General features: G+C 37.5%; 1 protein-coding gene across 1 annotated transcript; it reads left to right on the forward strand.

The window, feature by feature from the left end:
• The first annotated feature begins 9 nt into the window (after nucleotides 1–9).
• On the forward strand, nucleotides 10–27,348 carry LOC132256106 (RNA polymerase II elongation factor Ell). The gene is made up of 12 exons (XM_059752293.1): nucleotides 10–762; nucleotides 14,334–14,381; nucleotides 18,901–19,127; nucleotides 19,217–19,660; nucleotides 20,757–20,827; nucleotides 21,641–21,797; nucleotides 22,396–22,596; nucleotides 22,667–22,759; nucleotides 23,775–23,987; nucleotides 24,049–24,247; nucleotides 24,320–24,393; nucleotides 24,586–27,348. The coding sequence occupies exons 1-12, from the start codon at nucleotides 622–624 to the stop codon at nucleotides 24,689–24,691; spliced, it is 1,974 nt and encodes a 657-aa protein (XP_059608276.1). The 5' UTR covers nucleotides 10–621; the 3' UTR covers nucleotides 24,692–27,348.
• The last annotated feature ends 54 nt before the right edge of the window (nucleotides 27,349–27,402 follow it).

Consider the following 27,402-nt stretch of genomic DNA (forward strand, 5'->3'; position numbering starts at 1 on the left):
TCGTCAGTCTCTTGACGGGCTTCGCTCGTGAAGCACGTAACATTTTTTCTCCACCAAAAAGAGAAGGAAGACAGGGAGAAGGAGGAAATTTGGGAGAAAAGCCAGGAGTGAGAGTTTTTTGTTTTATTTTCCCCAATTTGTTTTTCGTTTCCTCTCAAAGAAGGAAGAGAGACTGTGCCGTGCGTGTGTGTGTGTCGGTCGAAAGGTCACTGGCGAACGGAGTGAAAAAGTGAGTTTCATGGCAAACTCTCTTCAATGACCCCCATAGCGACACAGGAGTGAAGCAGTGAAGAAGCTCGGGGAGGCGCATTCGAGAGACTTTTGCCGAGGGTAAATCAGGAGCGCCCCAGGCCACCGGAGGGCCCCCAGTGTGGAGAGAACTGAAGAGTGCTCGAGCCCCAGTCGCAGTTGAGAGGAGAGTCTCTCGCTCTCTGACATAGAAGCCCAATTTTGAGAGACATTTTGCCATATTTAGCACATTGTTGCATCGGATTTGTGTGGTGGATCCCATCCGGAGGATACTCCACTGTGGTGTGGTGGTAACAAAGTGGCGCACCTCGGCCAGCAGGCGTTATAAATTGGAAAGGTTTTTTTACGTGGCACATTTGGTAGCACGTCAAGATGGCCGCCCTGTGCACTGGTATTTCGTACGGATTGTCGCAAATACAGAACACCAGCGCGTCCGCGGATGGCAAGGAGTTGATATTCGTCAAGTTGACCGACTCAGCTTATCGTGCCATTGAGGAATTTCAGCGAAATCAAGTAAGTTGACCACAGCAGCACCACTTTTTCCTTCGCCTCTCATTGCCACCATCTTTGTGCGAAAAAACTGAGGAGGTGCGAGCGAGAGCGCCTCGTGATCTGTCAAAGTGCCTGTGTTGTCTCGCTCGCACACTTTTTCGAATGCACGCGAGCGATCCTCGCAATCCTCTCACGCGATCGTGCGAGTGGGAGGGAGACGGCCTCAGTCCTCATGGGCTCCTGAGGTGGGGAAATCCTGCAATTACGTTTTTGCAGCCATTTTTGACCATTTAAAAATTCCCCTTCGCGGGGCAAATTTCACTGGTGTTGTCAGCTGTCCTCACAAGGGGCGAAATCCAAGGGAATTCGCGTGGAAAGAGGGAAATATTCTCGAAAGAAAAAAATCGCGGACAGTATTGATATTTCGTGTGCGATTTCTCGTAAAACCAGTTCTCGTGGGCAACACACACTCACACACACACTTGGGAAAAGACTCGAATGTGTAACACATTTACACACTTTGGGTGTTTTTCCAATCTTACCGACAATCTTTTTATTGTCGCCACCTTTGTGAGGAGAGACACAAAGTGGGGTGACATTTGCAAGACGCCGAAGAAGGACGCTTTGAGGGATTGAGGGCTTCTTTCGCCTGCAGCAATTAAAGTTGCTCTCTTCACAGGCGACACTCGAAGATTAGGTGTGATAAGATTGCACACGAGCTCTTATTCTTGTTTGTAATCCTCGAATTCCGCATGTTGAGTGATTGCAGAGTCTAGTGAAGGTAGTTTCTGAAGAAATTGTGTCAATAAATATGAATCAGAGAGCTTTTGTGCATTCAGAAAGGAATATTAAGTCGCAAAACAGTTGATTTTGGTTTGTAAATTCTACTGAGAAGACTCGAAAGCAATTTTTCCCAATTTCATGCCGTGGGATTAAATAGAAATTTGGTTAGAAGCGTTATTTGGACATATTGCAAAAGATTTACTTTACTTTCGATATGAAATTTATGTAATTTTTTTTGTAATACTTTGTTATATGTAAAGTATGCAAATTAAGAAATTAATTTCATGGTTTTTTCCCTATTTTTTCCCTTATTTTTCTGATTTAATTCTAAAGTTTAACTTTTAAAAACAACAATTGTCATTGCGTGCTCTTTGTCGACACGAGAGCCCTCTTGGGCAAAGCTCAATCTGTCACGGACAATCAATAAGAATGCTTGTAAATCAAGTGTTTGGGGTCAGAAGAGATTATTATTGACAAAATACTGAAAATGCACCGTATCGCGAAAGAAAAGGTCATGTTTGCTGCTGAGCTGCGCGATTACTTCTGAATTCTTATCAGCGACATTAATGACTTTGTTGTCGATGGAACGTGGCAAAGTGTGATATTGTGACCTGTATTGTCACAGATGTTGCAATATTTTTCGCTAAGGATTTTTCAGTTGAGGATTTTCGGCAGGTGATTGTGGGGTTTTTGGGATGATTGCTGCACTGCTCTCCGGCGTGTGTGTGTGTGTGTGTGAGTGATTTGGAGAGAAGTATGAAAAGGTTTCGATCGATCGTGAAATTTCGTCTTACGCGATTGCTGGCATTACGTGATCGCGAGACACGATCGTGAATTTCAATTCGTGTGTCTGCAAAATTTCAGTGAATTTTGACTTTCTCACTGGTCTTTCATGAACGTGACTCTCCCACTTTTATACAATTATTCACCTGAACTCTGGGCACAAGGCAGTAGTGGCAACAACAACAACAAAAAAATGGGGTGGGGTGAGTGTGTGTGTTTGCTCATGTTTTAATTTTTCACGTGAAAATTTCATAGCAGAAGAAAAGCGAGGTATTTTCCTTTTGTGAAATGCTCGAGTGCGCGATCGAGGGAGACGGAAAAGGTGAAATATCAGACGAGAGCGCCGTACGAACGGCAAAAAGCGCACAATTTCTCAATAGATGAAGCTGTGGAGATTGGCGTGAGGGAAAAAAATGAAGACATGGAGCAGCAGCAGCGGCACACAGACAGTGATATTTGGACGGAGTGGCGGAAAAAGTCGAAGAGTGAAGACCACTGAGACAGACTGCACGAGAAGAGAGAGAGAGAGAGAGGGAGAGAAGAAAAAATCATGGCATAACACTTTTTCCTAAAACTATGAGAAAGTAACGGTGCCAAATATTTAGGCCACGAACTGTTGATCCTCACTAAATCGGGAAGGTTTTCGTGGTGTGGCATCTCGGCGTGAGAAGAGCGCGCGCGCACACACGTCGAGAGAATGATAATCGCACGTCTGATCATTTTCGATAGACGGGGAAATCCTTTAGGCACTTGAAATATAGTTTTGTCCACACTGAAGATCACCGCTGATTGCGCGTGCGCCGTGTGATAAAAAATCGTGTGCGATAAGCACACGATCAAGCCTCGTGAGAATATATATTACAGTTGCGTCTGTGTGTATTTGAGAAGAATGAGAAGGAGTGACAAAAAAATTAGGCGCATTTTGAGACACATTTTTTCTTATGCCGCAACAACTCTTGGACTAAATTCCATGTTGCGTGCGGAGACAGACAAACTGCTAGGTCACTAGTCAGTCTCTCGCTCTCTCGGTGCGTCAAGAAGATATTGAAATTTTACTAGAAAAACTCGTCCAGACACACTCCATTCACTCGATTTTGGAGGTGAGGTGACGACTCGAGACGCAGAATGAATGTGGTTGGAAGATATTTTGGTTGCGAGCAGTGAGACTTCTTGGTCACACTTAAGATCAGATGGACAAGGTTGCTTCAGGACATTTCAGGGTGTTCCAGTCAAGGTGATAAAGATATCACACATACTGTATGTTGTCATTATTGTTGCGAAAAGTTAGATGAACTTGAGATGAATCTTTGGATCATTTGAGATCCTTCGTTGGAGATTTAGTTGTTCTGAGACACTTTTTGTAATGCTGCGAATTCGAACTAAAAATCATCGTAATATTCACAAATGTACGAGATTTCTTATGCAATTTCACAATAAGATGAAAGATACTAAATTCGATTAACATCTTCTCTTTTCTTAAGATATGATTGTGATTGCAATTGAGTTTATAAATTCTTCTTTGTGAATTTATTTAATGGGAAATGTATGCAAAGTTTGCAAGGAAACACTTTGGGTGCTGAAAACTGCCACTTTTCATCCAATTTTACCATTTCTATTCATCATAACTGAGCTGTAATTTGAATATTGATGGAAAGGTATGCGCGATTTGTCAGTTTACCTGATTTCAAGGCCTTGAGGCAAAACCTGCAGGAATGGATTTCACTTGATTGGCCAGCAAAATAGCTGTTGTGAATGAAAAGTCTATCACAGAGCGCAACAGTTCCTTTCCTCCATTCCAGGGTGACAATTTCCAGGCATTTTCTGTGCTTGTCGCGAGAGAGGGAGAGAAAAAATCAAGCCTTGATTTGGTGCACGATCTGACTGTGTGGTTATTCAATCAGGATGGAGTTTGTAGCGCACCTTGGACACCTGGCCAATTATTTCTTTCACTCTGCAACATTCACTCAATTTCAAGTCTCTCTTGTGTGCCGTTTTTTTTCGCCTCTGTACTCCTCTTCCATCTCATTTGTGGATGTTGTCTGTATGCGCGACTGCAAATGATTTTTTGGCGAACCTTCTCAATGTCTTCAGTGCGAGAAGAAGAAGAAGAAGAAAAAAGATTTCTTTCCCATTCCATTACGTTGAGCAGCGCGCAAAGAGAAGTTGGGTGAGCGCAGCTCTTTTTTTTTAGCTCTGGTGTGTTGCCTCGAAAATACTTCTCCTTCACTTGCTTGGGCGCTCAGACACAATCCATGAAAGTGAGAAACAGTGAGAAAATGGATATTTGATTTCTGTCTCTGTCTCACTTTGCATGCTAAAGTCAAAAAATGTCCATTAAATTGTGCACGACTTGCGAATATTTCGCACTTTTTGGGTGTCGTTTTTGGAGGAATTGCAACTCTACAACATTTTCCAATGCATAATCACATTTTGGTGTGGAATATGGAGAGATAGAGAAAAAAAGGTTCAACCATTGCAAGAGCATTGCGTTGATTGATAATAATGTGAGAGAGATATTTATCGGGTAACATTGTAGAATTTTCTGCCTAGACAGCGATTGTACTTTTGCGTACTCAGTATGAATAATGCACCGCTAAAGTGATTATCCGCGACAGATAAATAGCGTTGGTAATTTGACTCTCTCCCTCGCGCTTGTTCTCGACATTTTCCGATGGTGAAAAAGTGTGCGAAATAGAAGGCGCTCAATATAACGATTTATTATTGAGAAGGTGTTCATATTACAGCGTAAAGTGTGGTTTTTTTTCTCTCTCTCTCTCTCTCTCTCTCGAATGATACTCACAAAAACCTATTCCTCGCGAGCTTTCCAATGCCTTTTCCTCCTGCGTGTGTGTGTGTGTGTTGCTGAGCGTGTGTGTTTAGTGTGGCATTGTCAGAATTCGCGAATTTGTGAAATAACTCAACACGGGCGATAGTATTTGATGTGATTGTGTGCTGAATGTTCCTTTCTGAGCTGACTTAGCGACAGTATCTTTACTTTCAAGTTGCGTCATAGTCGAGAGGTAGCAAATTTCATTACAAAACCGTATTTTGTTGGCCTTTTTTTTCATCTTCGCCTCAATTGTTGTAAGAGAGAAGAGATCATTTTGATCGAGAAAAGGTACATTTTATTTTGAGAATATATTTTACATTGATTAATTTCAGTGTTGTATAGTTTTACTGCTATGATCCATAAAGTTTGCCTATTAACGCCGTGCGAGTCAATGAAATGTAGTTGGGGAATTAACACCAATATATATATATAAATATATTGTACATTTTCTACTCAATTCATCATTCTCATTTTTGCGTGAATCTTATGACCTCGTACAAAGTTTATATTATGCGGGGTTTTTCTGATAAGATAATTCATGATTGAATGTGCTTGAAAGTATAGAGAATGAAAATTCAAAATATTGTTGATGGGATTTGTCAGTGTATTTGCATTAAAATGCCACTTTTGTTTGCCACCATCATAATTTTGTGGTGAGCGAGAATTGTTATCAAGTGTGCGCGGTTGATTTGGTTGGGAAATCCTATTGGGGAAGAGAAGGAACAAAAAAAATGTTGTGAAATGAGGTAAAAAGGGTTGGGAAATGTCTAAAAACAGATTGTCTGCACAACTGTCAAAAAATTATAGTGTATTTTGTGAAGAGATGAGCAAAATATGATGGTTGAACTCAAGTACTGAGATCAAAATTGGTGCTAAAATGAAATAATGATCAGTAAATCATTATTAATTACAGTTTCGTGAGTGGATTTTTCAAAAAAATTTGCGTCCATCGCCATCTTAGCGTCAGTTTTCAACCGCCAGAACAAAATTTCTTTATACTCAATATCATTATTTTAATCATTCTTCAAATATACAAGCCTTATTGACTATTTCTTCTTTTAAAAATCAGACACAGGCATTTAAAATTGTGTCTAAAAGTGCAAGAATGGCAGAAAGAGGGAAAAAAGTGTGAAGCAAGAATAGGTATGAAATGAATGACAATGTAAAGAATGGTCTCACTTGTGTGTTGGATGTGTAATCTAATAAAGGACAACTTCTTTCATTTTCGTGTGCAACTCCTTGAGAGTTGATTGAAATTCTGTGTGCCATTTGCTTAGTCCGAGTGTTTGTGTCTTTTACTTTACCGATTGGATCCGCTTCGAGATCAAGTAGTTGTTGGTTTTTTTTCGGCTCTACATTGTGTGTTCAGTTGAGGCTGCAGAACGAGATTTTTACAGGAAATGTGTATTTGTCGCTCTGGCGGTTATTTGGTCGTGTATAGGGCAGAGAGTTTGGAATGGTAACACGAGAGGCGCAATTGTCCAGCACTTCCGTGGCTGTGCATTGAGGGTTGTTTTCCTTTTTGGCAATTTGAATTTCTTTGCACAAAAGGTCTCGATAAACGAGAAATTCTCAACATAGTTTTTCTTCTCAACCTATAAACAAGAACCTTATGTACCGCGAGTGAGTCGCGTACTTGGCGAAAGTGTGCGAGAATGATAGGAAATTGGTGGGTGCGAGTGGGACAGACGCTGAGGAGAGCACAGACATGAGGCTCGTGATGGTGTGTTGGTTAATTTTACACAACGGCCTTGAGTGGCGCAACACTCTTGTGAATTTTTACAGTACAGTGCGACTGGGTGGCGCTCTCTGTTGGTGCGAGCTGAAGGGATTGCTGTGCGCCTTGCTTCTCGCTCTCGCGCACACAGCGAACGGGCGTTGGGGGTGGGGGAATCCCCCCGACTGAGCGGTGGGCATAAAATCTCAGCAGACCATTGACGAACCTTAATATGTGTGCGGTTTTGAAGGCATGGAGCAAAAAGCACAGAAATTCACGATGACTGACATGGAATACTGCACACGGCAATAGTTTATAAGCTCATATAAAACATTGATAAAATTCTATGCTACAAAAAAGTGGCGAGAATGTTTTTTTTTGTTCTTTGTACAAAGATTCTCCCGCGAGAGCTTCATCTTATGTGCCCCCCCAATTGTGTGTGATCTTAAGAAACACGTTTTAGAATTCCAGTTCACAAAATATAAAGGTCATACTAGAGGGGCCCGAAAAACTTGTTTTTAAAAATGTTGAGAAAACACCGCGGAAAGATAATGTTGTTCCTTTGGATGTTATGTGGAGAGGAATTAATATGAAATTGCATCTTTATCAATTTAATGCACATGCAATGGGGCGTGGCATTGGTGTGGGCGTGACTTGAAAATTGTTGATTGATAAATTTTGAGCAAATTTTCAAAATAATTATAGTTTTTATGGCGTAGGGAATTTAGTGTAAAGCAAAAATGGTGGAATGAAGTAAAACTAGAAAGAGACGAACATGCAATACACAAACACTCATACATTCTTGCAATTATCATGCCATATGATAGATGACTTTCAACAGTGGGATTTTCCCAGTTCAAAGTATCTCTCGGACATAATATTTAAAATACATTTTCACGGAAAATCGTGACCAATTGAGCAAATTAGCAATTTGAAATTACACTGGAAATTGGAAGGTATTTTTTTTCACTGGTATTGGACAAAGACGCTCGCGATTTAGGGTGAAAAACGAAGAAAAAGAAGAAGACATTCTGTGGTATCAAAATGAGTCAGATTAGTTTAAGTGTGAGTGCAAAAAATGTGTATCCAATTTGTTTCGGACGAAGAAATGCGTGAGATTCCAAACAAAGTCAACACGATGTTGAAATTAAATATTTTCAGGGAGTTGAGAAAAATCGCAAAGACCAGCTAAGATGCTAAATGATGTTAATTGTTGGCACTCACAATGGTCAGCATTAATTATTGGAAATAGAGTTAAAAACAATAAAATATTGCCAAATTAGCGACAAGTGTAACATGTGTGTTGTAGTCTATGAGGCGTGAGAGACACGGGGTGGAAGAGAAAACAAGGAGAATTCTTTGCAAACGCTTCTACGAAGCGGAAGTTGATAATGAGGAAAGGTGTCCAATGAGCAAGTGGCGAAGAGAGCGATAAAGTGTGATTGTGTAGGGTAAGAAGTGTGGTTGCTATATGGTTGGTTTATAGCGAATTGAGCGGGAATTCTCCAGAAATTCGTGCAGTTTTTTTTGTTGATTTCTCTTCTTACAGAGTGACTCTTTTTGCTCATTCAAATCACCTTCAATATTGCTTTTATCACACAATGTATGCACTGCTCGAAATTGTCACCTTAACATGCTGAGGCATGGATTTTATGGGAACTAATGCGTTGAGTGAATTTGAAAGATCAGCTGTTGCCCTGCCATCGCGTACATCATCGCAAGAAGTGTGTTTATTTAAAAAGCAAGAGAGGATGCCACTCTATACATATTTGCCGTGTTTGCATGCCTTTTGAGCACACATTTATATATATGGTGGGGCTCTTTTTTTTCCTTGTGGTGCAGAGAAGCATTGAGATTGCGGGTGTGTTGGTAGGAAAGTGTTGAATCGTGCCAACTAACATGCGCACAGAAAGTTGAAATAGCAAGAATACGGCAGTCTACGGTGCAGGGTAACACATAACACTATGTGGAGACTTAAGTTAAACCATCGGGGTGAAGAGATTGAGAATGACACAGAGTCGCAATGAAATATATGACACATGAATCGATAATATTGGGTGCTTCTGTCCATGGAAGAGTTGCAAGAAAGCATGTACACATAGTAAATACACACGGTGTGTGTATATATAATGAAATGTGAAGTTGGAGTCCGTTAGGTGAAAGTGAATCACGGAACTGAAAACTTGAACATATAGGCATACATAAATAAATACTTGTGGGCATATATATATATGGAGAAAAAGAGAGACTCTGTAGAAGCCAATTGATACTCACGAGGAACCAATATTACAGATGGAGGATGTGACATAATTTCTCAAATATAAACTTGTTAGGTGCGAATTGACCTTATCCTTATCTCAACTGTGATGCATTTGTCTGTTTAGTGGCGAAAAATGGGGGGATTTTGCCTTCAGTGGACACATAAAAAGTGTTTTTGTGGTAATTGGAATCAGTGAGGAAAAAAATGAGTTCACTGGATTCAGCTTGTGATCTGGTTGAAAACCAAATTTCAGCGGAAGTCGCATCGTGTATCACGTATAATGACGAAATATGAGTTTTATATGGGCGAATCCAGTTTGGAAAAGTCATCAAGAGGAGAGTGAGAAAAAATAAAGGTTTAAACTGAGGTGTTTATCAAAGATATTCAGACAATATTCAATATAAAATAGGTCTGATATTTGTGATATTTATATAAAAATTTTTTTTCAATCAAAGCTTCCAAAGTCTCTCGACTTTCCCCTAATCACCAAAAGTGGGCATGGATTAAAATACAGCCTAATTGAAGAGTTTGAGGGTTTTTTTTCGTTTACTATTCAAACTCATTTTTATGTAAGTGTTATATAAGCACAATTTAAGTTTCATTTCTGTACTTTTATTAAAAAGATTGAATGTTTTTTTTTGAAGCTGTTTATAATAGGAAAAGAACAGTATTTGGTGTGATCTGTATATGATATTGTTGTATATAAATGAGGCAAGGTTGCCTTTTGAGAGTGAATAATTCAGTGACCTATATAGGTAAAAAAATATTGCACAGCAGAGTGAGAGAGAGATGATGTGAATGGTATCAAAATTGCCAAAACCTGTGAGTTTCTTCATGTCTTTTTTTTGATTTCTTGAATGAGAAAACGATTCATTTGAATTTTCGTCGTTGCGAATGATTGGCCGAAAAGATGTGATGAGCGTGGCGGCACTTCAGGGGGTGAATTTGATGCTGAATGAGTGGGCTTTCCAGTGTGGCTGGGCTGAGCGGGTGAGAGATAATCAAGAGTGCGTGGGAGGTGGAATCGAATTGGCAGTGTGAGGTGTTCGTGTTTTAAATAGAAAACCCCACGAACATACCAAAGTGTGGTGTACAAAGAGGAAAATGATGAAGACACCAGAGAGAGAGGAGGAGGAGTCATTTCTCTTCTATCGCGGAGGAGAGCTATTTTTATCAATGGCAAAATATCTCTGTGTTCCATTATCTTATGTGCGCTGATCTATAATTGGCTGTCATTTGTATTTGCCTTGCGTATATATTCTTTTGGTGGTGTTGTACGCGTCAGAAATTGCGAAGAGACATTGACATATAGGAAGAGTTCACCTTATAATTGATTGTTTTGCCCGCATGAGCAATCTTTGGGGGGGGAGGCGAAGAGTGGATTTTGTGAGTGCGCGCGTATGGATATTTCGGAGGCTCGGCGAGTGAGAGAGTGAAATGACTGAGATATCCTCTGAATGTCGTCGCATTTTCCCATTTTATTGGTCTCTAGATTGACGCTCGTGTTGATCGTGAATGACGTCAGAAGTGCGCAGGTCACAGATTTAATTTGCATTGAGAATTATTCTGTGCTTCTCTTTATCATCTATTTGATATTTCACAATAGAGAGACCTTCTTATCTTTGGGGTGGCAGGAGAAATGTGAGAGAAAATTGGACCAAATTAGGGGTGAAAAATCATCGTGGAAATTCCTTTCACTTGCAATTGCCACTAAATTGATGACTATATGGAGTTAAAATACTCATTTGACTAATACTTCTACACAACATGACTCGAATACACATTTGCAATGCGAATCCTTGTGTGTGAGTTTCTGTGGCGCGATTCGTGATTTGTGTCGCGTTCAAAATGAATATTTTCATTGAATACAAATTAATAATTTATTACGTATCCGAATCTGAGATGTGAACTTGATGTGAACCTTCAAATGAATTTATACAGTCAATGTATTTTTTCTATATTATTATTCCTTTACATTATTGACTTTTTCCTCTCAGTGAATTCGTCTCGATGGATTTTTATGTGTGACAATTTTTATATCTCATCACATGTCAATGGGCATTTATTTCTCTCTTTTTTTTCTTCTGCACATTACTTTTGATCTTGATGAAATTTGCTGTTGTTTTTGTCTTTTTTAAAGTGGAAAGAGAGTTGAAATAATCTCTCGCATAAGAATTGTGAAATGATGAAAGTTTATCATGGAAAAATCTTTCACATTTTTCTACAGTGAAGCAAAAATTTAATTGAATAACATGAATAATTAATTCACCACTGCGTTTTCTTGATGTTTCACTAATAATATTTTCTTTCCTTTTTCAATCCGAAGCGTTTTCTCTTTGCTCAATCGGACAATTTTATTTTAATTTTTTTTTTAAATATTACAATGCAACTTATATTTTACTCTGACACTTGACTAATTATTATTACACACAAGTACAAGCTTTTGTCGTGTTTTTGATGACTTATTTTCCTTCATTTTCTCATTGGCATTTTTCTCTGATTCACACTAAATGAAGGCTAACTGGCGACAGAGTATGTTTTGAGTGTGATTATTAAAATTTTAAGAAACATCCAAAATACGAAATGACTTTCTCGGTATGCATGATTAAGCTGAGAATTGGTGTTCAGTGAATTTTTGTAACCCACATTTTTTGCACCTCACCCTGAGTGTTGTGAGTGAATAATAAAATTTCCATTGGGAGAAAATCACGTTTTTCGGCATTTTGTCCCGTATTGTGAAATAATTGATGTGAACACATAATTGATAACAAATTAAACATGATATCAAGCACTCTTCCGATGTGACGATTGCATTGAATATCTGCAGATGTCATGAATTGACGAGAGTTCAGCGCATTTTCTTTTGGCATTGCGTGGTAAACAATATTTGTATTGATAATAAAGTTTATTGATATAAAATATTGAACCATTTTCCACATTTTTTTCAGCACAATGTTGTCAATATAATTGTACAAATAAATATAAAACGTGCAATAATGGCTGTGCTTGAAGTATATCCTAATTGTTTTCACTATTCTCACCAAGTTTCACCGCCTTTGCGTGTCTCCTCGTCTCATTTTTTTTTCTTTTGGATGGTTTGGTGACTTTTTTACTCGCTACTTCACCGATAGTTTAGAGAGAGTCAATTTGGAGAAATAGTAGAAACTGCGTAGAAGAAATAATGTAACAAGGCATGTTATGTAGGGAAATGTGGGGTCAGGATGTGTAATTACATTGAATTTACATAAAGGAAATGACATAGAATGGAAGAAAAGTAGAAAAATTCTTAGGACGATAAGAAAGTTTGCTCTGAATTTCAATAGATTCACAACTCTGCATAATTTTATGAGATTATTAACCGTAGATTTCCCTGCTTTGTCGTATTTGAAATGAATCCTTGAGAAGGTGGCATGTGTAAGAATGAGAATTGAGGGCAAATTGTCGGTATATTCTCACCAATAAATTGGTTTACTTTCTTCAATAGTGAAATGGAGTTCAAGGAATTTGGTTGTGAGTTCTCGTTAATGTATAATAAACGGATATTTTTTCATGCATAATTTGGTATACTTGAACTGATTATTCCTAATGTCTTCCTCCGTAACTAAATTGATGATGAGTCGTGCCAAAAGCAGCTGATTACTGAGAGAAATTCCTAGCGTGCTTTTGCTAGGTGTTGTCTAACATTTCTCTTCATTGACTCATTTTTATCTCGTCTTGGCACATCTCCAGACACAAGAATCGTCAAATTGAGGCTCAACCCACAGTTTTCGGCAATTTAGTTTCTCAGTGTTTGTGTGCAAACTCGCGAAGAGTTTGGCGAGAAGATGCTTTTACCTGAGATTTTACGGGGGGGGTGAAGAAGAAGAGAGGGAGAAGAACTCATCACCTGCTCTTCTTGTGATTATTATTTCCTCTATAGAGTATTTTGGTGTGCTGAAGAAGAAGAAAAAAATCTCTGCCATGAAAGAGAAGATGCAGAAAATGTGATAAAACGTGCACACAGAGATTGCTTTGTAAATGGCTCTAAACATTACATAAGTCAATGCACATAAGAAGCCATAGGAATTTCAGTGTAGACAACTAGACGACATAAAATTATATTACAATCTTTACCTTTCTCCTCTGCGATGCGCTTTGCCATTTTCTTCTGCCCAACGACAATAGAGAGAGAGAGAGAGAGAGAAACGGTGTGTAGAAGGCGACTGTCTACCTGATATTTCTGTGAAGCTCTAAACGTGTGTTTGCTGTACCAGTTTCAACTTTGGAGGCATGTTTTTTCAGTCAGCATCCATTTTTTTCCCCCATTTCAATAAAACATCTGTCGCCTCATGTGCACGTGTTTCTCGCGAATGGATGGAAATGTGATGCAGAGAGATGCATTGATAGTAATGAATTTCTGGTTTTGGTGTTGGTGAGAAAGGAGGCTATATAAACTATATAATGTGTAGATATCGCCTTATCACTGCTAATGTGTTCACTCGCGTCGTGTGGATATTTTTGCTCAGTAACTCGCACGGGTTTATTATCATGATTCAATCAATCATACATAGAGCGTTTCACATTACGAATATTTATTTTTGTAGTGTGTTGGCAAAATATCATATTTATACGTATATATATATATATATATATATGACCTGATAAAATGGAATATCAAAGTTTATTGACATTTTCTGTGTTCACGATTTTTGCCTTTGTGGAATATGAGTAATTTGCTTTTCAGTGTTTATTGCAAGTTTCAAGTGCATGGGAAGTTGTTATAGAAATAAGTCAAAATCTTTCTGCAATGAGACTGATTTTTGTACAGGAATTTCATCCTTAAAGTGGGCGGAGCTTCCTAATAGGCGAGGCTTGTGATAAGAATTGATTTTCATTAATATCCAAAGAGAGATTCTCTCCATTTTCCAGTAAATTGTATTTATATACAAGCAAATGTACATAATATTAAGACGGTAAGTGGTGATAAGGAAAATCTAGTCACGACTACTTTAGGAAAAAATACACATGAGCTTGTGTTGGTGGAATTTGCTTGCGTCATCTTCTTATACCATTCACTCTAGTGATAAGACAATTGATATTGTGCACTCGTTGTACATTTTTATATAAATGTGAGACGTTATGACTTACAGAATACATTGAAAATTGATGTAGAGATACAATAGGCATGATTTTACTCTTTGCAAAACATTATTAACACTTTTTTCTCTTTATCTTTTCAGAGCAAAATTTGTTCTCAAGCAACTATTCAATTTCTCGGAAATGAAGGGGTGAGTTTGATTGATTTTATTTATATACAGTATTTTGTTGTTTAGAGATTGAGTGTCCTTCGGCGATCAGTGCAATTGAGAGAAGCGTCAAGATGGATTCTGGTTTTTGCGCAGAATGCAACAGTTTCTCAGCACTTTGCTGTTGTGTGTGACACTTTTGTGTGGGTGGGGAAAGTCTGTGTGCGTGTTTGCGCGCGGGGGTGTTGCAGATTGAGGGATGAAATGTGTGTTTGGATTTTGCGCTGTGCGGCAGGTGTTCCAGCATCACATTGTTCTGTCCTGACAATGCCATATTTTTCATCATTTCACTTCGCATATCCTTTCTTTCGCTCTGAATGCAAATTTTTTATGAAATGTCATCTGTCATTTGGCAAAGTGAGTTAAGAGGGAAATGCTGTTCGGACGATTTGAGGACAACAAGCCAATCTGCGCTGGTATTTGTGTGGATGCACAAAGGAGCGCTTCATTCTATATGTACATACGTAATATGGCAAATCAATAGTGAGAATTCGTCTTGTGTGTCTCTACTCTTACTGCTGCAGCTTCTGGGAAAATGTACTGGGAAAGGTGAAAGGGAGACGGAGTGAATTCCAAATTCTCACTAATGCACTTTACATTTGAATTTCTGGATTTTTGTCGTCAGCACGAGCGAATTAATTTCTATAGAAGAATAAGTGATTTTTTTTTTCGTCCATTTCAATTTTTTCTGTGCTGTATTTGATAAGATTTGACGATGCTTCACTTCTTTTCATGTCATTTACACAATTTTATTCAATGGCACATAAATTCCTTGAGGTGTGCACAGAGTAATGGAAAAATAGAGCGCGAGTGGAGGAAAAAAAATCATTGTTGTTTACGTCATTGGTTTAATGTACAGTGGAGATCATGGGAATAGCACAGTTTGCAAACTTACTAATTTCATTCCTTAATTTGATTGACTTCCTCTGATTGAGTAAATGTTATTTTTCCGAAAATAAATCCGTCACCATTTGTTGCGTACTATTTTCCTTTGTGATGGTGTATTTATTTTCTCGTTCACGCTTTTCCTGATAACAATGTGTCCTCTGAATCGATTAGAGTCCTAATTAACTAACCTATTTTTGCTGTTATAGCACAGTTTCTTCTCCGGCAACATCACCTCATTTCTCAGTATTTTATTTTATCTCTCAATGATATTTGAGTTCTGCTCAAGTTCACTTTGAGAGTGAATCTTGAACGAAATTATCTCCTTGATGAAGTTGCGTCTGAATGAATGTACAATTTCCCTGGTAAACACAATGGCACGATTGTGTGTTATTAAACGTGTGTTGGATGATTTCCATGACTTCCAAATTTATCTTCCCCACTGAATTAGCATGTTTACTGTTGATACCAATTCTCTATATTTTTTTCTGTTCTTCTGTAATCGAATAATGATTGGGAGTTGAGATGAGTCTCGCGGAGAGACACACAAGAGAGTTTTATTGCCTGGCTGAGACGGGAGAATAAATAATGTATGAGGATTTGTGTGTTGTAACGTGCACTGTACATGAGATTATTTATGTATAATAGATTAGTGGTGTAGACCAAGTTGAGGGTTAATTCCTCTCCAAGTGAAATTCTTGAGAACCTTGGCGCGAGGTGTGATGGCTTTAGTGTTGGATGAGACCAAATAATAAAATATTTATAAAGAAGTAAAACGACTCAGAAGTAAAATACCTCTTAACGTATTGCACACGGCCGGAGAGTGAAGCGATATATGGGTGATGTTTGTAATGCTGAGCACATGAAGAATTGATGGTTTGCTGTCTTGTTCAATTGCAAATTCATTTTATTGCTGGGTTTTCCTTTTGCACTTCGTGCGCGCCCACCAAATGACTGTTAAATTGGAATTGTGATGAAAATTGTCTGGAATTGATACATGTTGTCACAATCCTTTTTAGTACAATTATAAAATGAATAATGACAAATGCGCATGAAGATTGTGGTACTGAAGAAGCTGTAAATCTGTCTGTATTTCTCCAAAGCGTTAAATTCTGATAGAATTCGCTGCTTATCTTGTCAGCGGCTTTGTGGTCTTGATCCGCAAGTGACAGGTCAACAGATGAGCATGAATTCTGTGTATGTCTGTGCCTGTGAATGGTGTGAGATTGCAATTGAGTGGTTTAGGTATGACATTTTATGTTCTATAAATCCCAATTATCATCCAATCAATGACATCACAAGGGAAGAGTTGTGTTGAGAATTGGTTAAAGCTTCATGACTCATCATATAATATCATGTGTGACTGCATAATTGCTTATATGCAAATTTAGACATTTTGGTGTTACTTGAAAATGCACAAAAGTATTTTTAGTTTGAATTGTAGTTGAGCGAGAGAAAGAAGATTTATTAGATTTTTCTACGTGAAGTGTGTGCATAAAGTCAGCAAGAAGAGAAGGAGTTGAGAAGTACGTTTATTGTGAAATGATGTGTTTAATCAGAAATTCATTTTCGATTGCAATTGTTCTCTCTCCACCATTATTGCCTATTTGATTGAGTGTTTTTGTGCACACATTTAAATTGAACCATTCGCAAGCTCTGCTCTCGCAAATATTGCTTCGTGGTTTTATTTTCTGTGTTTGTGTGAATATTGAGAGTAGAGTGGAAAAAAAGTGTAATATTGAAGTTTTGATATGTTAGCTTCAATGCAATGCACAAAAAAATATCATTGACTTTCTGTGGTGTTAATAAAAATTTTGTGCGATTGAAAGATTACATGGGGAATTATTAAATGTAAAATCTAATCTTGATCTTCAATTTGCATGCGCTGACTAAAGTGAATGTTGTACAGAAGAGAATAATATTGCAAGTTGACGAATTAATGGTTTGTACATTGTACAAAACTAAAGAAAATATCATCTGTGGTGCCCAAAGGCCTGAAATACAGTTGCATATTTCACTTTCTACCTTCAGTCAGTATCATTGTGGTAGCGATTATGTTGGCTTTGTGTGTTTGGCAGAGTTTTACAATGTGTTTTCTTCCTCTCTGTGCGCGCAAGATAGCCAAAAGTGGGCAAAAAAAATGAGTGGTTAATGAATGGATTTTCTTACCTTGTCCAAATAGGAATTAAATAGTTTGAAGAGATCACATAGAGTAAAAAAAGCATGGCCGCGAGGGGAAGTAATGCGCGATTTCTTCACACAACGCAGACATAATAGAGAGTATGTGTGTGTGTGTGTGTGTGGGGATTGGAAATTTTTCTTCTCTTCTTACAATTCAGCAGTTCCGTTGGAAAACTGTTAATCGGCGGGTTTTACTTTGGTCAAATATAATAATAAATCTGTCTAACCTAGTCTTGAACCTCTTGTCATCACTTTTCTCGTTCAATGAATGCAATTTTTATCGCTACGATTGTGTGTGGCGAAAATGCAAGGAGAAAATTGCATCGTACAATAAGCCAGGCAATAAATCGCATATTTAGGCGAGGTTGATGGAAAGAAGAAAGAGAGAGAGAGGAAGAAAATTGCGAAAAACTAAACCATGTGGCTTCCTGTAATCAGTAACAATTACATATTGATGTCAAATGGTTGGAAGAAAAGAAAATTAATTTTAATTTCATTTAAACTGTGCTGTGTTCGCCATTTGATTAGATTGTTGGCACTCTGAGTGTGTGATACTTTTTTTTTTCTTTCTCTCTATTTCGCGTGTGTCCTCAAGCTCTCGACACTTGAATTGTCAAGTGTAGAATTTGTTAGACAGAGAGACAGAGAGAGAGATAAAAAATGCCACTATCTATAGTTTATCACTTTCTGTGGGTTTTCTCTCTTGATGGGAAAATCCGTGAGTGTGGATATCTTTTTATGATATGGCGAATGTAATGTGGCTTCTCTGCTTTCCGTTCCTTTTTTTCGGGGAAAACTTGTCCTCACAGTGTGAAATTTTGTATTCTAGTAAATATTGACACATTTTTTCGTTTGTCGTGTGGCTCGCATTAATTATTTTTGGCAGATGAATGAAATAATAAATGATATTTTTCAACACACGTGAAATAAAACAGGTGAATTGGCAAACAGTGTCTGCATGACTATATCAACTTTTTGTGGTTGTCGCTCATCTCTTTGGTGTTTTTGCAAAGTATTTTTCGGCGCAAAAATATATTTTACTTCCGTAAAGAGTCACATTGACAGTGCAAAAACACTTACAATGTCTTGAAGGATAGGTTGCAGTTGAAATGGAAGCTTTTTTTCTGATTTCTCATGCATTTTTAGTTCATAAAGGTAATTTACAGCGATTTTTTGCACTCTTCGGAATCTGCATCGTCTCATTTGCTTGATATTCAAGCATATTTTGTTCTTTATCGCCAGCAGAGTCTTGGTCATATGTATTTCCGAGGGATTTGCGGAGTGTTTAGCTGATTTCCATGGTTGAATGACTGAATGTTGATTTAAACGAAGCCACGCCCCCTCTGAAGCCCCTCCCATTGAAATTTACTACCATGCAATATTCCTTGTGAAATGATCGCTCCTTTAACGACTGTTCTTTTCTCTCTTCTTTCAGCTCATCTCGTTCCCGTCTGTGTCGAACAGCGGCGGACAAAAGTTTAGCTTCTCTCTGTCTGAAATCGAGGGTCCCGCGGGCTCCTTCGAGTGCATCCAGCAGAATCAGGGGGACCTCGATGTCTTGGGCACATTGTCCAACAAGATGCGAATACATGCCAATGATGATGTGTACGAGACGACAAAGCATAGAATGGCTGTGGCTGAGGAAAATCAGAAAAACAAATGGTATGCGCATCATCGAAGATATATACACGAAAAAAAATGCGCGTGGAGTTCATTAAATCACACTTGCGCGTCTTCTCTCTCTTTTGCAGTACTCGAGAAATTAAGCCCAATCAAACAGACATTGGACGCCGGGTGAAACTGAAACCATCGAGTAATCGTCTGAATAACATTCCTAGCAATTCTTCAAGTTCTTCGTCTTCAATTACACCATACAGCAAGCGTGATTCATTTCACCTCAATTCAGCAGCTCCTGCATCAAATCCAACTAGTTTATCATCAAGTGTTTTAACAAATAATAGTAATAATATTGCCAATAATTACGGCACGACGTCAGCGTCGTCGCCGTCGCTCAAGACGACAAATGGAACGACGACGGGCGGTCGAAGTCATGGTGTCGCCGGCGGTGGAGTGAATGGTGGAACGCAAGTGTTTGGAAGTGGAGCAAGTAGAGTGCCTAATAGAGTTGCCAATCGGAATAATCAGAGTTCATCTTCACGAGGAGGGAATCCCGACATCATGAAGAGATCGATAAAGTGAGTGTGACTTGTGTGAAAATCTCTTTTGTGAATTCTTATGCATACTTGCCATTATTTTAAGGAGGCTTTCTTAAGCAAAGATTCAATTTAACTTTACAATAGTTCTGTAGATACAAGAGATCTGCTCTCTGAGGAGATTTGAAACGTATAATTTCAAGTTTAAGTACATTTTTCAATGATGATCAGTTTTCAACGATCAATGATCCTCTATTTGATATCTTATCAAATAAGATATGAATGTAGAGTTGAATGGAGACGGGAAATATGAATTTCAGTGGGATTTGAGTAATTAGGACATACCTAAGGAAGAAGCTACTTCGAACATTATCATTTCACTGCAAAATTGATAATGTCTTTATACGCTTATCGTGCGCTTTTTAATGTGAGCGAGAGGGGAAAATGAATTGAATGAAATGCGAATGGCGGCGGTTTTTTTTTACCACTGTATTAGTGGCATTTCGAGTGGCTAACCTTTTGATGCAGAAACCATCGAATGGGGGAGAAGAAGTGTAGGCGGCGCGCAAGAAATGGTGTATTATATTTGGGAATGGATTTATTGCGGAAAGCGTGATATTGGCGGTGTTTTTCCGCTTGAACATACAGTTGTGTTGGAAGAAATAGTAAATGTGAAATTCATATCTTATTTGATATATGATATGCAAAATTACGATCTATATTTGTCCTATGTTGCGAGTTTATTTTTGATGACAAGGGACGAAGAAAAACTTGGAAGATTTTCAGTATTTTATTGTCGTCATTGGACTTAACCTTAAGTCAAATGGAAGTTTTTAGTATTTTTCGTGAACGTGTTTGTTTTTCTTCTTTTTTCCATGTATTTGTGTGTGTGTGTACAGAATGAAACAAAAGCTCAGCAATTTGGGCAGAAATATTGTGAGATTCATTGAAAAGTGTAAAGCAACGAATTGTGCGGGATTTTCTCTCTCACTTCAATCTCAATTTAATGACTGCTTTTAGGCATTTTTTACCTGGGCAAAATATAGCACCTCTATATATGGCAAGATGTGTGTGAGGAAAAATATGGAAGAAGAAAAATTTCTCATCTTGTGTATTTTGTTTGATTATTCCGTTTCAGAGAAAGGCTGATTCACTTATTAGCGTTAAGGCCGTACAAAAAACCTGAATTGTATGCAAGAATAGTCACTGGTGAGTGTATTAATTATTTATTAGTGCGCCGCTATTTCAGTTCTCAATATGTGTGTGCGATTTTTCGTATACTTTCTCATCAATAATTCAATAGAGAGACAATGCCAGTATATAAATTGGTTTAGACACTTCTTCATTTCATTCACTATTTTGGGGAATCATTTGGCGTCTTTCTCTCATGATTCTGCGCGTGTGGCGCCTATCTTTCTATCATTAGATTTCAGATGATAGGCAAACATTAGCATATTTGCATGCCTCAGGAAAGTGAGAGATTTGTTTCTTGTGATATGTGAAAGATAAGGCAGAGAATCACATGATCTATTGTATCTGTATCATGAGAGGAATATATCTGCCGAAATGCCTTCCTTTCCTTCTTCTTCTTCGTCTACTTCTCTAATAAATGTTTTTCCAGTTTAATTATTCTGCTGAAAAATTATAATGTGGAAACGAGCAAACCTCATTTTAATGTTATTTACTAACTACAGACATAATTACATACACTCACTTTTCTTTGTGCGTATTTCTTTTCTTTAGCTCTATAAAAATAGAAGAAAAAGCTCTCCTCGTGTGGCTTATTTTTGAGGTGCTTTTTTCTATAACCACTCTAATCACACGCTAAAATGTATGAGCACACATTGTTGAATCATCGACTGTGGTTTCTTCTTTTTCTCCTTGAACCATATTTATGAGAGAAACTAATGTGTAGTGAGTGAACATGGTCAAATATTTTATGGATTAAAGAGACAACAATACAATGCACACACTTGAATGGTCTCTGCTAACAATGTTTTTTTGGCATAATCTCTATTGCAGAGGGTGTCAAAGATCGTGATAAGAACAACATTAAGAATATTTTGACGACGATATCTTACCTAAGAGATAATACTTATCATCTGAATCGACACATATGGAATGATGTGCACGAGGATTGGCCATTCTACACGGAACAGGATCGGCAAAATCTTAAGAGGTATGTGATTAATATGTGTCATGAGGAACTGTGACTATAGACAAGGGGATATTTTCTGGGTTTTCGAAAGTGTCCAGATGTCTTTGACATTACAAGATGCTTAGAAGCATCAATAAGTGCTGAAAATTCTCAATTTTTGATGTTATGCATTCAGACTCATAGTAAAAAAAAAAAGATTTTCTTCTATTTCTCTATTTGAAAATCAACTAAAATTTTTTCTTTAGTTGGTTTTTGATATTTCTTGACAATATTTTATTAAGATTTCACTCGAAATTGCTAATTCTAATCCAAAATATCATTGAGAATCTTTTGATAATTGTTTGTGGAATAATTGTGAAGGACATTAACTCGACAATGAACTCAAGAACACGATTTAGAAGTGTTTTATTAGACACAAAACTTCTAAAATGTACAATTTTTATTATCTAAATCGTTATTTTACGGTTTTATGTGACTTTCAATCATCCAGAGAAGCATTTTTAATCCTTAGATTTAAGTAATTGATGTGATCTGATTGTGTTGAATCACAAAATCTCACAAATGCAATATTTCTGATGATTGTATTACAATTTTCTTCTCTTTTCCCTTTCAAAACCAGGCGAAAACCTCAAAATCTAACACCACCTCTGAGTTCCGACGGCGGCTCGTCAACGTCTGGCCAAAGTCCGACCAGCACGCACAACGGCAGTCCTCCGCCGGCTGTGAAGCGGCCCGCGATGAACAGTGAGAAGTATCTGGACGGGCCCGTGAGCAAAAAGACCCGCATCAGTCGCGTTGGAAATCCCAATCACGATGCCAGGTAATATTCCGCTTGTGCGTGCGCGCGCATTTCTGATCATCCACCTGACTTTGTCCGTTTCTGCCTGCAGACGAGGAGTGGCGGATTCGCGAGATTGTGCCAACATGAATCCTCGTTCCAGGGAGCATCATGATGATATGAGGTCGTCCAGTAGTTACTATGGGTAAGAGAGATTGAGTGATTAGCACTTGCATATATTAGTGGACTTTTCAACTCGCAAATTGCAATTCGTGCCAATCTGTAATCAGTGATGCTGAGCACTGAACTGATAATTTTAAGACTTTTATCAATATCTGTGTGTGTGAGAGGAAAAACAGGTTGGGTTAAACGACCCTATCTTATCACTTTTGGGCATAGATAAATTCAAAAATTTCCCAACTCATACAGCAATACACAATTTCTCATGTCACATTTCTTCAATCGATTGATTAAGCATTTGACTTTGAATATAAATCAATTTGGGATTCTAATTAAGTCTCTCTTTGGGAAATTCCTAACTTCCTCACGAGATTTCTCTCAATATGATTGTGATATTATTTTTGCTTATCAATTGATGAATGTCTGTCTCTAAAGTCTATGTGTTTCTTGCAATCTTCCTCCTCTGCAAATGGGTGGAAAAATATGGATGAAAAATCATTGGAATGAGACAAGGAAAAAAACCAAATGATATGAAGTTGTGTATTTGTGTGCGTTTTGGAAATATGTATTGTTATTCTGCGCGTGTGTGTGTGTGTGTGAATTTAAAAAAGAGAAAGGCACAATACTATTAAAAGCTATAATTCACAATACGCGTCAAGACATTCTTTCTGTCTGTTTCTTCTTCTTCTTTGAAATTGTGATTTTTTTTTGCTTCTATTTGGCTGTTCGATGTTGTTTTTTGCCTCGTCTTATGTCATTTTATGGTCAAAATGTTGTATCAGGAGTGGAAAATGGAAAGAATTCTTAAAGATATATTTTTCTCCTATATGTGAAAAAGGAGAGGAAAAAAAAATGTGTCGATGGCAAAACTTTTGCTCGACTCTATCGATGTTTTCCTGTCTCTTTTCACACTCCATATCAATTGTGTTAATGGTTGAAAAGCCTCCGGAAGTGATTATCATTGAATGTTGACTACTTTTCTTTCGCGCGATTTCTTTGCATTCACCTCTGTTTTTTTTCCTTCAATCACGCGCACACAGTTCAAATTCAACACCAACCACACAAGAATCTGAGGACAGCGGATTGAGCTTGAGCTATTCTGTGCTGAGATCAGATGCGGCTCAGCGTTTCCTCTCCACAAGCTCATCATCGGCGGACACGGAGGCACAGCATCATCATCGATACGAGGAGGATGCCAATGAGCTGAGGAGTGACACGGGCAAGCACAACGGCAACACACATGATTTCAGCAGGTGAGTTTCGCCCACTTTTCACGTGTTGAGCCACTGTGTTAACTCTGTATTTGCGTCACAGTCAATTCAGGAGGATAGAATCCATTGAGCAGAGGCGGGAATACAAGTCGATATTCGACAAGGATTACGCGGAGTACAGAAAGCTGCATGCGGATATTGATCAGGTGTCGAAGAAGTTTGCTGAATTGGAGGAGGCTCTCAGGTTTGAGGAGAAGAGACTTCGGCGGGAGGAGCGCGATGATCTGAAGTTTCGGGTTAAGGTATAATTGAGAGCATAGCAAAATCAAATTATGTGCGTCTGTCTAATGAAAACTTTCCATAATCTTCCACAGGAAATTCAGAAGCGAATTCTCAACGAGTACAAAGAAACTATGCGAAACAGGAATCATCAAGAGTCTAAGAGGCGGTGAGTGATGTTCAAGGGTTGATTAAAGGGTATTTGGAAGCTTTTAATTAATGTCTAGTAATAATATTGTCGTGGTAAATTCATGAGACATTTTTTTTTAATTAACTTTATTGGGTTCATTTGAGAAGACATTCGTGTTGAAATTTGATGCAAGAAAGATTTACTGACTAGAATTTATTGGTATTCTTCTAGGTTTCAATATCTGCATCAGAAACTGTCGCATATCAAGAAGCTCGTCAATGAATTTGATCTTACCCTCACCAATGGCAATGGCATTCTCACGCATTCGGGCTACTGACGATTATTGATCGTTATTGCAACTGTTGGTGTATACAAGTGAATGGGGGAAAGGAAGTGTAAAAAGGTGGACAGCGTGCGAGGATCACGCGAGGAAAATCTCCCGCGCATTGGAAGCGAAAAAAGTCACAGGATTGGAGAAAAATACACCATCAATTTGCATTCCGACATGAAGAGAAGGAGAGAGAGACACACACACTCTGATCATCCATTCGACTCTCCATTAAGATTATGGTTTGTTTTCCTGTTTTATTTTAACTACAATATGTCGATAAGTGCTTGTAAAATGAAGATGGAGAAGTTGCAAGTTGAGAGACAGCGAGAGAGAGAGAGAGAGAGAGGAGATGAGTGACGAGAGAGACACACACACAGCATAAGGAATTATGATGATAAACAATGACGACTCTGGCCATTCTGATTATTTATGTTTTAATTATTAAATAATGAATATTTGTATTAAATAATTTGTAATTTGTACATAAAATAATGAGATCAGAACTATAGACAGTTGTGTTACAGATTTGCATAAAAGAGAGAGAGAGAGAGAGAGAGGGGAATGTTAGGAGACAATTAGAGATGAGTAGGAAATAACGAAAGAGAGAATACGAATGCTTCGTGAAATCTATCAATTTGATGCACATTTTTTTTCTTGGGATGTCTTAATTTTTTTGCCAATCATGAGAAATGTTGAAACGTTTTTTTTTCTCCTCCCCTTATGTTAAATCATTGCAATTTCTTGTCGAGTTTTTATTCTTTTTAAGTTGTTGATTTCTTTGTTTTTTTCCCAAATGAAAAGGAAGAAAAAGTCTCGTGGAGCAATATTTGTGGTTTAGCGTAGAGGTGAATGCATTTTTTGAAAGAAGAAGAAGAAGAAGGAAAAATCGATGAAAAACAAGAGGAAAGTTATTCAATTAATCCTGCCATATGGTTCTCTCCCTATTTGACAATGTGTCATATTTACTAGATGCGACGAGAGTCAGTTTGAGTCTTGTTGCATTCTGTGCGCACCGTAAAAATTGCATTATTCGTCCATGAATCAAATTTTAGATGGAGAAAAAGAGAAGGGGAAAAAAGCTGTTTGTTTTACTTTTTTTGTAGCAAATTTGTGTCCTAAAATAAGTTGACTTGTGTTTCCATTGTATACATTTTTAAGGCATTAAGCATTGAGAGTGAGAGAGAGAGAAAGAGGATAGTTTATGTTGTTTCACCACAAAAGACAGCCATCCAGTTGACTTGCAAATAATATTTCTTACCATCCAAGACGATTTATTGACAAATTTTTGACAAGGGAAATTCAATTCGGCCAAATAGTTGAATGTTGAAGCATTATAAAAAAAAAACAATCAATCAATCAACGTCTATTCGAGAAGCGTCTTTTAGAAAGATACAATTTAACGTGTGAAGTCGTCCAAGAGGAGCATTCTTTGAGTTCCGCGCTCACAAAATGACACATGAGAAGAGAAAAGAGTTCAATTGATTTTCGATGAAATGGGCAAAAATTCGACAAAATTTTTGAGTATGAGAAAAAGCAAAATACAAAATTTTCAAGAGTCAGTGAAGAAGGAATTTAATGCGCGCGTGCGTGCGTGGTTTCTGAAAATTGCCAAATATATAGCGTTGATTACATATTGAGATAAAAAAAAACAAGTTGGAAAACAGTTTGAAAAGAAGGCAGTATAAGAAGAGAATAATCTGATGAAATAATTTGTATAGAAGACAAAAAAAAAGAATCATAATTTATTATAAATGTATTTAAAGGTTAAGACAGAAAATATACATATGTAAAAATATTTTTGTATTAAAGTAATCATTATGAGAGAGCAAGGCAAGAAAACACTATTGATGTCTTTTCACAAGATTATAAACTTAAATGAGGAAATAGTTAAGATAAGGGAAAAATAACTAGAATTTTGGGAAGAGTTGTTAATTTTTCCCAATGAATTTCAGCCGTTTTTCTTAATTTCTTTCACTCTTTGGACAATATTAAGACTGATTTAATGGTTTTCCCCCTATTTTTCTCACTTTCTTTTGTCAGACGAAGAAGAAGAAGAGGAAGGAAAAAAGACAATTTCAAGGGATTTGTATACGTATGATTGTTTTCTTCTTAGAATAATCAGTCACTTTAGTGCTTCCTTTTTGCATGAAGAAAAGTTGTTGATTTTTCATCGTTTTTTTTTGTCCTTGAATTTCTTCTTTAATTTCTTGTTGAAACTATAATTTATGTCACCTTCCAAAATCTCAAAAGAAAATTTAAGCAAAAGAAAATGTCAATGAGGAAAAGATGACAATGAAATTTTGTGCGTTAGTTTAAAAATTAAAAAAAAAAAAATTGATTTGCTGTGAAAAGAGAAGAAGAAAAAAAGGAATGTAAATATTTATTGTCAGAAAGAAAAAAAAGAAATTCTCTCAAAATGTGTAATCACAATTATTCCAAACCCTTTTTAATGAAAATCTTCTGAAGATAAGAAAATGTGAAGGAAAACTTGATGAAAATGTGTGTATTTATTGAAAGAATTTTTGGGGATAAAATGAAGGATTAGAGAAAGAGATTTGAATGTGAACAATATCTTATGATTTTTCCACTTTGAATACAGAGAAGAACGATTTTAGGCAAATTTTTGCATTCTGTAGAACTTAGGAGAAGAAGAAAAAAAACAATTCATGCACTCAATAATAGGAAGAATAAAAAAAAAATGATATTGTGTAAATACT

Source organism: Phlebotomus argentipes, unplaced genomic scaffold, assembly GCF_947086385.1.
Source record: "Phlebotomus argentipes unplaced genomic scaffold, Phlebotomus argentipes genome assembly contig_5, whole genome shotgun sequence".
In the NCBI taxonomy this organism is placed as follows: domain Eukaryota; kingdom Metazoa; phylum Arthropoda; class Insecta; order Diptera; family Psychodidae; genus Phlebotomus; species Phlebotomus argentipes.

What these genes read in the sequence shown, in the direction of transcription:
- LOC132256106 (XM_059752293.1), top strand. Translation starts at nt 622, where the DNA reads ATGGCCGCCCTGTGCACTGGTATTTCGTACGGATTGTCGCAAATACAG. An exon ending in GAAAATCAGAAAAACAAATG is followed by an intron (nt 19,128 to 19,216) that starts GTATGCGCATCA and finishes TCTCTTTTGCAG; the next exon opens with TACTCGAGAAATTAAGCCCA. An exon ending in TCGTCCAGTAGTTACTATGG is followed by an intron (nt 22,760 to 23,774) that starts GTAAGAGAGATT and finishes ACGCGCACACAG; the next exon opens with TTCAAATTCAACACCAACCA.